The following is a 10,764-nucleotide window of genomic DNA, read 5'->3' on the forward strand; positions in this document are numbered from 1 at the left end:
TTCCCCTGGCCAATAACAGTGTGTTCATTTAAATTATTGATTGGTTGATTGATTGATTGATTGATTGATTGATTGATTGATTGATAACAGACTCTTACAAATAAAGGTTTCAAAAGTTATTTTTTCTTAAAATAACCATTTTTTTCTTAGTATGGAGAACATTTTAATAGTATATTCAATGGGAGATTTCCATGGATTTGAAAGGTAATCATCAATAATGCCAATAATGACTTCTGAAAAAAGTAATCAAGGTTTGAAGGATTATATCTGTGTAGAAATATATCTGTGTAGATTATATCTAGTGTCTTTTAAAACTAAATCCACCCCAAATAAAAGATAAAGTGAGACAACTATCTCGGTGTCCCCTACAAGCAAAACTGATCAGCTAGTATAACCCCAGCTATATTATTATAATGAAATTCCTTTCTTTCTTTCTTTTTTTTCTTTTTTTTTGATGAAGCACTTTCCTGTCATTTTAAAGGCAGTAATATGACCATGAAAATGTCTGAAACAAATTTAATAATTACAGCTATTGTATATGTCTCATCGGAGATCTGAATCACTGCAATGTAAACATTCTCCTGTCATTCACTGTTTAATAGTGGGATTCGTTGCATTTTTTTACGTTTTGTATTGCTCGCATTTCATTCAACTAAATAAAATAAATAGAAAAAAACGTTCTCCTACTCCCTGTGTACCTATGGCTGTGTGGAGTAATACAAATCACGTGAGAGTGACGTCACTGTGCTGCTTTTCACAACTTAATTTAGCCTACATCCGAAAAAGGACTCCGATGACTTTAACAATAATTATCTCGAAAATATACGGTGAAACGCAACAGAAGTACGAATTATTATTATTATTTAGACTAATTGCGTCCGATTCACCAAGTCCCGCCCGACGCGATGCCGAGGTTGCCAGATCCGCGGAACAAAACAAACTAAACCCAATGACCCTGTCCCACATATACCAAACCACGCCCATTCCTAAAATACATCTTTATAGTCACTTTTATTCGTTAAACACAACTTCAACTTTAAATCACTATAATCACTATTTAGATCACTATATAGTTGTAATCTTAAAGTATTATTTGTATTATTTGTCAAAGGCAGTTTCATCCTTCACAAAACACATAATCTAGCACAATATTATCATTGATATAGAATTTAAAATGATTAAAATCATACAATACAAAAAATGTCATTCAAATACACTCGCAATAGCTATGTCAAACATTTATTAGCCTAACTTAGAGTCTAGAAATCCCACAGGACTTGGCAACCCTGACGTGGAGCTGCAGTCAGTCAGAGTTACAGTAGACTCGAACACCTCAGGTACTGATTATTAACTTAGAATTATAGTTTGTGAGTGACGAGTCACTTTTCTTCTTCTTCTAATGTAATCGCTTTTTGATTAAAACGCATGCTAAATGTATAATGTACATGAATACGAGCATGAATGTAAAGTCAGGCGTAAAAACAAACTGGAAACCGCTGCAATAAATGCGAGAGAAGGATTAATTATGTCGACCTTTGATCTTCACATGAGAACTTATCAAATCATGGACTGATTTCTGCTTGTTTGGGTGTTTTTACGGTGTAAAACTATAACAGAAATATAATATACAATCGTGGACATCTTCATACTTGATAAAACAACATAAGATTATGAACAGAAATTAAAATCAGTGAATATAGAACTGAGTTGTTATAGTTAAACTAAAAACATGTTTGTTACTAGACTAAAAATTAACTGAATTAAATATATTTGTATTTTTATTATTTTATTCAAGCTTGTTGCAAAGAAAACATTTGAAAATAAAATTAATAAAAACAATATACTTACTAGAAAAAAAATACAACATACTTTAATACAACTTAAAACGAAAACAGATAAGATATAATAAGATATACTAAAACCTTTCATATTGTTGGGTTATCAATGTTAGTAAATGTGAACTAGTTCATGCCGAAAAGAAAAGTTTGTACAAGTCTGTAAGCTGTGTTTTTCAGTGTGATCATTTTTAAAAACTTTTACAGTAGCTAGTTGCTAAGGAAACATTTGAGTTAAAAAAATGAATAAAAACTATAGACTTATTAGAAGAAAAAAAACTACAAATGACTTTTATCAAACTTATGTTAAAACTTATATTTAGCTTTATAAATGAACTAGACTTGAGACTTGAAAACTTAAAACGAAACCAGAAAATATAGATAACAATATATGTTAAAGTATCTGAATGATGATAAAATCTCTCATATTGTTGGTGGATGTGAACTAGTAAAGGTAAGTTAGATTAAGTATGTAAAGTGTGTTATTCTGTGTTAGTGAGAGTGTACCGCAGCACGAGTGTGTGTGTGTGTGTGTGTCGCCCCGCAGGATGCACTACAGCAGCACACGTGCCGGCGCTCGCGGCCGCAGCTTCAGAGACGCGCTGTTCTCCGGATACGCTCCCGACGGAGGGATGTTCATGCCGGAGAACATCCCGATGCTGAGCGCTGAGACCCTGAGCACCTGGAGGAGCCTGTCCTATCAGCAGCTCCTGTGTGAGATCTGCAGTCTCTACATCCCTGAGCAGGAGATCCCCAGAACACACCTGCAGGGTGACAACACACACACACACACACACTCCATCTTATCATAAGCCTGACTACAAAAACAAAAATCTCAGCTGTAAAATCCATGACCCAAACACACAATTATGATGATGTCCTCATGATAATGTTATGTAGCCGATATGACAGCCTTATGAACCGTATTTCCCTTTTTTGAAGTGATTCCATCATATTTCGAGCGCTTCATCGTCCTCATGTTGAACAGCGCGCATCTGTGTGTCAGCTGAAGGAAATAACACATTATTTATCGACTTTAATATACAGTATAAGCCAAATGTTCTTATCGGGCCGATAACGATAACATTACATATATCAAGCCGATACCGATATGGTGGATGGTATATCATGCATCCCTAGAATTTTATTCTTAGAATTTTACATAATTCAACAAACACACATTAAAGGCAGTATTGAGTTATATGGAAGCTTGTGTCCGCTAGGAAAAAAATAAGAAAGGTAATTGCGACTTCAACTAGTTTACTTTAATTATAAATTAAACTAAGTGGGGATTCTGAGTTTATATCCTTTCAATTGCAAGTTAATGTCTCACAGGTCTTATAAAAAGTCACATTTCCACTTTTTGTTTTAATTCTGTTGTGGAAGTTATGCTAGTGTATCAGTGGCGTTTCTGTGTGTCCGTAGAGCTCATTGCACGAGCGCTGTCGAGCTTCTCTGTCCCGGATGCGGTGCGACTGGTTCATCTGAAGGATTCTCTCTCCATCCTGGAACTGTTCCACGGAGAGACTCTGGCGTTTAAGGATCTGGCCATGACCTGCACCGCTCAGTTCCTGCAGTACTTCTTACGCAGAGACGGCCAACGGGCCACAATACTTGTAGGTAAGGAGTAACGTCCGTCTCAGATCTGCCCCAGATCCGGCCCACATCTGGCCGTGAGGACGCAATGTGTTCACCCACTGGATTTCTGGAATCTGAATTCTGACTTTAAATCTCGCAATTCTGACTTTTTTCATTAATACTGACTTTAAATTTCGCAATTCTGAGTTTAAATCTTGCGATTCTTGTTGTTTTTTTTCCCCAGAGTTCTGAGTTTAAATCTCGCAATTCTGAGTTTAAATCTTGCGCTTGTCATTTTTTTCTGGAGTTCTGTGTTTAAATCTTGCAATTCGGACTTTTTTCGAGAATTCGGACTTTTAAATCTCGCAATTCTGAGTTTTTCCGTAATTCTAACTTTATATCTCGCAATTCTGACTTTCTTCATTAATACTGACTTTAAATCTCGTAATTCTGAGTTTAAATCTCGCAATTCTGACTTTTTTCATTAATTCTGACTTTAAATCTCGCAATTCTGCGTTTAAATCTTGCGCTTGTCATTTTTTTCTGGAGTTCTGTGTTTAAATCTTGCAATTCGGACTTTTTTCGAGAATTCTGACTTTTAAATCTCGCAATTCTGAGTTTAAAATTTTGCGATTCTTGTTTTTCTTTTTTCCAGAGTTCTGAGTTTAAATCTCGCAATTCTAACCCTTTTAATTAATTCTGACTTTAAATCTCGCAATTCTGAGTTTAAATCTTGCGCTTGTCGTTTTTTTCCAGAGTTCTGAGTTTAAATCTCGCAATTCTGACTTTTTTAATTAATTCTGACTTTTAATCTCGCAAATCTGAGTTTAAATCTTGCGCTTGTCGTTTTTTTCTGGAGTTCTGTGTTTAAATCTTGCAATTAGGACTTTTTTCGAGAATTCTGACTTTTAAATCTCGCAAGTCTGACTTTTTTCATTAATTCTGACTTTAAATCTCGCAATTCTGAGTTTAAATCTTGCGCTTGTCATTTTTTTCTGGAGTTCTGTGTTTAAATCTTGCAATTCTGCCTTTTTTCTGGAATTCTAACTTTAAATCTCGCAATTCTGAGTTTAAAATTTTGCGATTCTTGTTTTTCTTTTTTCCAGAGTTCTGAGTTTAAATCTCGCAATTCTGACTTTTTTAATTAATTCTGACTTTAAATCTCGCAATTCTGAGTTAAAATCTTGCGCTTGTCGTTTTTTTCCAGAGTTCTGAGTTTAAATCTCGCAATTCTGACTTTTTTAATTAATTCTGACTTTTAATCTCGCAAATCTGAGTTTAAATCTTGCGCTTGTCGTTTTTTTCTGGAGTTCTGTGTTTAAATCTTGCAATTCGGACTTTTGTTTCGAGAATTCTGACTTTTAAATCTCGCAAGTCTGCCTTTTTTCCGGAATTCTGACTTTAAATCTCGCAATTCTGTCTTTAAATTTCGCAATTCTTATTTGTTTCCGGAATTCTGACTTTAAATCTCACAATTCTGTCTTTAAATTTCGCAATTCTTATTTGTTTCCGGAATTCTGACTTTAAATCTCGCAATTCTGTCTTTAAATTTCGCAATTCTTATTTGTTTCCGGAATTCTGACTTTAAATCTCACAATTCCGACTTTTTTTTTACGGAATTCTGACGTTAAATCTTGCAATTCTGAGTTTAAATCTTGCGATTTTTATTTTTTTCCGCAATTCTGTCTTTAAATCTCACAATTCTGATTTTAAATCTCACAATTCTGACTTTTTTCCGGAATTCTGATTTTAAATCTCGCAATTCTGAGTTTAAATCTTGCGTCTTATTTGTTTCCGGAATTCTGAATTTAAATCTCGCAATTCAAATTTTTTTCCGTAATTCTGAGTTTAAAGCTGGCATTCTTTTTCCAGAATTCAGAATTCAACGCAATAAGATTGACCAATCAGAATCAACTATCCCAGACAGCAACATAGTGACGGCCCAGATCCGGCCCACATCCGTTCACATTCCTCACGGCCCAGATGTGGGCTGGCTCTGGGCCGACACGATGACTGTGGGTCCGTCTCGTGTCCTGCGATGGAGATTCAGAACTGATGTTTTCCAGGAACGTCCGGCGACACGGGCGGCTCGGCCATCAGAAGCGTGCTGGGCCTCAGTGAAGTGGACATCGTGGTGGTGTTTCCCCGCGGACGGGTCACCAGAGTCCAGGAGCTGCAGATGACCACCAGCGCCGCAGACAACGTCCATGTGTTCGCAGGTAAACGGGAAACGCGACTCTAAAAACGTAGGTTTTGTGAAATCAACTTCAAATTTGGGACACAGCTAGGTTACACATATGGCTTCTATCCAGAAATCATGCTTTAAATGTATCAAAAGTAATGTTACAAAAGATTCTATTTCAAATAAATGCGGTTCTTTACAACTTTATATTCATCAAAGAATCCTGAAAAATGAAATGTATGACGGTTTTCACAGAAATATGTGTTTTTTTAACACTGATAATAATCATAAATGTTTCTTGAGCATCAGATCATCATATTAGAGTGATTTCGGAAGGGTCATGTGACACTAAGACTGGAGTAATGAAGCTGAAAATTCAGCTTTGATCACAGGAATAAATTACACTTTACTGTATATTCACACTAATATTTATAAAAAGGAATATTTCACTGTTTTTACTGTATTTTTGATCAGATAAATGTGTGTGTCTTTATGTGTGTGATGCAGCGGACGGGACGTCTGACGACATTGACGTGGCTCTGAGGAAGCTCTTTGCGGACCCAGAGCTGGTTCGACGGCACGGCCTCATGAGCCTGAACTCTGTGAACTGGAGCCGGATCCTGGTTCAGACGGCTCACTTTCTGTTCGCGTTCCTTCGGCTCAGTGGCGGAGACGGAGAAGACCCGCGGGCCGAGCTGGAGGTGCTGGTGCCCACAGGAGGAGCCGGGAACATCACCGGTGCGAATCCTCAGCAAACACCAACAATCAAGAGATTTAATTAGGCAATAATTATATCCCTTAAAACTCATCTCTGATCACCAAAATGACATATTTAACCCGCTGGTGCTCCTGGCGCTCAGGGACGAGAGAGTTTCCTCTAGTGGAAGCGTGTGGAACTGCAGCCGAACAGCATCTCACTGAGAGATCAGCTCACACACCAACACACACACACACTGATGGACACTTACCAAGCAGATCTTCATGCAGCTTTACAGTAAAATGTCATTTTGAATCTTAAATACATTTTTTGCATTTTTCATAACAATTCACATAAATTCTGTAACTTTTGAAACAGTTTTCAGTCCAGCAATAATCTGCCGAGTGTCGTCAGTCAACTTCAGTCTGTCCTCTAAAGCGCTCCAGATTCACCAGTTTAAGATGGACATTTAGTTTTCAGCTCTATGCTCAAAAACTGAATAAATCATTATAAATACAGCATCAATATAATAATTAGGACAATAAAATCCCCTAAAAATACAAAATATTGAATGAAAAAATTACCAAACTAAAATATAGTACGGAATTCTGTTTTAGGACTCTGTTATAGAGCTGTGTGTGTGTGATGCAGCAGAAGTTTGTCTGAAGGATGATGATTATGGTGTGTGTCCAGCGGGATTCATCATGAAGCTGATGGGAATCCCTCTCCGGCTCGTTGCCATGGTGAACTCCAATGACATCGTCCACCGCGCCGTCCAGAGCGCAGACTTCTCAATGGCAGACGCCGTCCAGCAAACCCTGGCTCCGGCCATCGACATCCAGGTGTGTGTGTGTACGTGTGTGAGTGTGTGTGTGTGTGTGTGTTTACACCTGTGTGTGTTCACAGGACCCGTATAACATGGAGCGTGTGTTCTGGCTGCTGTCGGGTAGAGATGGTGCGCTGGTGAAGAGTTTGATGGAGGAGTTTCAGCAGACGCACACACTCACTCTCCCGGCGTCGCTCCATCAGCAGGTGAACATCAATAACACAATCACATCAATATCACAATCACAATAATATCACAATCACATCAATATCACAATCACATCAGTAACACAATCACATCAATATCACAATCACATCAGTATCACAATCACATCAGTATCACAATCACATCAGTATCACAATCACATCAATATCACAATCACATCAGTATCACAATCACATCAATAACACAATCACATCAATATCACAATCACATCAGTATCACAATCACATCAGTAACACAATCACATCAATATCACAATCACATCAATATCACAATCACATCAGTAACACAATCACATCAATATCACAATCACATCAATATCACAATCACATCAGTATCACAATCACATCAGTAACACAATCACATCAATATCACAATCACATCAGTATCACAATCACATCAGTATCACAATCACATCAATATCACAATCACATCAATATCACAATCACATCAATAACACAATCACATCAGTATCACAATCACATCAGTATCACAATCACATCAGTATCACAATCACATCAATAACACAATCACATCAATATCACAATCACATCAATAACACAATCACGTCAGTATCACAATCACATCAGTATCACAATCACATCAATAACACAATCACATCAATATCACAATCACGTCAGTATCACAATCACGTCAGTATCACAATCACATCAATAACACAATCACATCAGTATCACAATCACATCAACAACACAATCACATCAGTAACACAATCACATCAATATCACAATCACATCAATATCACAATCACATCAGTATCACAATCACATCAGTAACACAATCACATCAATATCACAATCACATCAGTAACACAATCACATCAGTAACACAATCACATCAATATCACAATCACATCAGTAACACAATCACATCAGTAACACAATGACTGGTGAATCTCCAGCACATATTCCAGACTCCAGTTTAACTGCTGTAAACCAGCTAACAAACATGTTATAAGAAAGCTAACGTTCTCATAGAGTTGTGTAAACCTTATTTCTGGATGTTCAAGTTTTTTCTTAGTTATGTGAACGTTAAGGGAACATACGCTTTCATTCCATTCTGTTTCTGAACATTCAAAGCGTCAGGTTTACAAAACATTTTTCTTTGTTGAGGAAAGTTTCATTGTGTTATTCTTCAGTCATTACAGAACCAAAGTTTCTTTACAGAAGGCGGGAATAAAATCAGTTTGTAAAAAGTAAAAAGTAGTATGTTTCATTTCATTTCTAAAGTAGGATGTAAAAAGTTTCATTACAGAAAGAAAGTTTCATGTGTCATTCTTCAGTCATTATGGACCGTTACGTTTGAATGTTCTCTGATCGTTCTGAAACAAGTAACATTTAAAAAAAACGTCTGATGAACTTCCAACTGAAACATTTCAGAATTAACGCTCCATGAACGATGTACAAATAATGATTTTGTTCTAACGTTTAGAGAACATTATTAAAGACCAGATCACTCTGAATGAGCGTTCTATTAACGTCACACTGGAGGAAAATTGTTCATAACTTGTAAACAGAGAACAGTGTCGTTATTCAGATCAAATCAGTGCGAGCTGGAGGATAATATGCTCATGTTGATATCTGTGTGAAGTGTTGTTGTTGTTGTTGTTGTAGTTGTGTGAAGTGTTGTCGTCGGGGTCGGTGTCTGATGACGGGATCCTGGAGACGATGAGGAGATGCTGGACGGAGAATCACTATCTCCTCTGTCCTCACACCGCTGTGGGCGTGTGGAGACACTATCACTGTCCCATCATCACACCGGGACAACACAGGTCACACACACACCGCTGCTAAGAACAATTTATTATTTATTGATCAAATCTATTAATTTAATGTTAAATAAAATATAAGATCTTCCAAAAAAATGTGCATATTTTTTTTAAATATCAAAATTAATTAAATGTAGCTTTTTGACAAAAACTAAATGTTACAAAGTGCGAGGGGAGGATGAGGGATCATAAGGCAGAAACTCCGTTCTCAGCGTTACGACATCATCATTATTACACAGCTTCGTTAACTTCGCACTGTAATTAAGCTCTATGTGTTCAGATGTTGCATAGCGACCGCATCACCGGCCAAGTTTCAGGAGGCCGTGCACCGGGCCGGGTTGACCCTTGACCTCCCTGAAGCAGTGCTAGCGCTAGACGCGCTGGAGTCGCGGTACGAGGTTCTGGAGCGATCGGACGACTGGGAGTCGAGACTGAGACGCCACATCGAGTCCATCGGAGACCGGAGGAAGTGAAGCAGATCTGCACACACACACACACACACACACACACATAAAATCGAGACGAGAGAGTTTCCTCTAGTGGAAGCGTGTGGAACTGCAGCCGAACAGCATCTCACTGAGAGATCAGCTCACACGCCAACACACACACTGATGGACACTTACCAAACAGATCTTCATGCAGCTTTACAGTAAAATGTCATTTTGAATCTTAAATACATTTTTTGCATTTTTCATAACAATTCACATAAATTCTGTAACTTTTTAAGTCCAGTTTTCAGTCCAGCAATAATCTTCCGAGTGTCGTCTCTGAGACGAGATCAAACTTCAGTCTGTCCTCTAAAGCGCTCCAGATTCACCCGTTTAAGATGGACATTTAGTTTTCAAGTGAATAAATGGATTATAAATACAGCGTCAATATAATTCAGTAGCATAAAATCCCATAAAAATCCAAAATATTACATAAAAACAGCTAAAAAAAAGTATAGTACATTAATTTCATTGAACAAAAACGGAGGATTAAAGACTCACAGCAGGTTTTTAATAATGAATGTCGTGTGTATAAACTAATAAACATGATCGTCTGTGTGATTTTACTGAATGCATGAAGACCAGGTTCAGATCCTGATATTCAGCTTTCTCATGCCCAATACACACAACTATTATTGTTTATGATAAACCTTTACAGAACTTGTAAGATTTTCCTTGTGTTCAGACCTGTCTCACTGAATTATCAGCCCAGAATATGCATTATTAACACTTTTCCAGAATATTAAAAACTGAGTGATTTAAATGAGTGTATAATGCGTATCTCATTGGATGCTGAAGCTCATTGTTCTGCGGTTCTGAACATCATTCTGGACAGTTTCTGCACTAATCAAAACTGTGAAATTCACCAAAACCAGTGACTAATATTCGTTTGCAGCTACAATAATCATGCTTAAACTTAATCATCAAATGTAAACAAATATTTTTAAATAAAATATTTTTGGAAGTTTTTTTTTTTAAAACTCCTGACTAAATCTATTTGTATGTGTCAATATTTTTAATTGTTCTGAATAAACAGAATCTCACTTTGAATGTGTGTGTGTGTGTGATAATAAAGGTGAGTGTTTAACTTGAGAAGGTTTATTGCCGTATACATGTTTTAGTGGAGCTGAACATGTGGACTTTGGTT

The 10,764-nt window shown here is 37.0% G+C and overlaps 1 protein-coding gene across 2 annotated transcripts; it reads left to right on the top strand.

Annotated features, from left to right (window-relative positions):
- Positions 1 to 179: 179 nt before the first annotated feature.
- thnsl2 (threonine synthase-like 2) lies at positions 180 to 10,674 on the top strand. 2 transcript variants are annotated; one of them, XM_089129781.1, is made up of 9 exons: positions 180 to 204; positions 2,383 to 2,606; positions 3,261 to 3,455; positions 5,480 to 5,632; positions 6,103 to 6,333; positions 6,986 to 7,134; positions 7,199 to 7,324; positions 8,975 to 9,132; positions 9,410 to 10,674. In XM_089129781.1, the coding sequence occupies exons 2-9, from the start codon at positions 2,384 to 2,386 to the stop codon at positions 9,600 to 9,602; spliced, it is 1,428 nt and encodes a 475-aa protein (XP_088985907.1). In that variant the 5' UTR covers positions 180 to 204; position 2,383; the 3' UTR covers positions 9,603 to 10,674. The 2 variants fall into 2 exon arrangements, with proteins under 2 accessions (XP_088985907.1, XP_039517572.2); XM_039661638.2 differs by lacking the exon at positions 180 to 204 and adding an exon at positions 1,277 to 1,337.
- Positions 10,675 to 10,764: the final 90 nt, after the last annotated feature.

Source organism: Pimephales promelas, chromosome 4, assembly GCF_988280905.1.
Source record: "Pimephales promelas chromosome 4, fPimPro1.hap1.1, whole genome shotgun sequence".
In the NCBI taxonomy this organism is placed as follows: domain Eukaryota; kingdom Metazoa; phylum Chordata; class Actinopteri; order Cypriniformes; family Leuciscidae; genus Pimephales; species Pimephales promelas.

What these genes read in the sequence shown, in the direction of transcription:
- thnsl2 (XM_089129781.1), top strand. Translation starts at nt 2,384, where the DNA reads ATGCACTACAGCAGCACACGTGCCGGCGCTCGCGGCCGCAGCTTCAGA. An exon ending in CCCCAGAACACACCTGCAGG is followed by an intron (nt 2,607 to 3,260) that starts GTGACAACACAC and finishes GTGTGTCCGTAG; the next exon opens with AGCTCATTGCACGAGCGCTG. An exon ending in ATCACACCGGGACAACACAG is followed by an intron (nt 9,133 to 9,409) that starts GTCACACACACA and finishes CTATGTGTTCAG; the next exon opens with ATGTTGCATAGCGACCGCAT.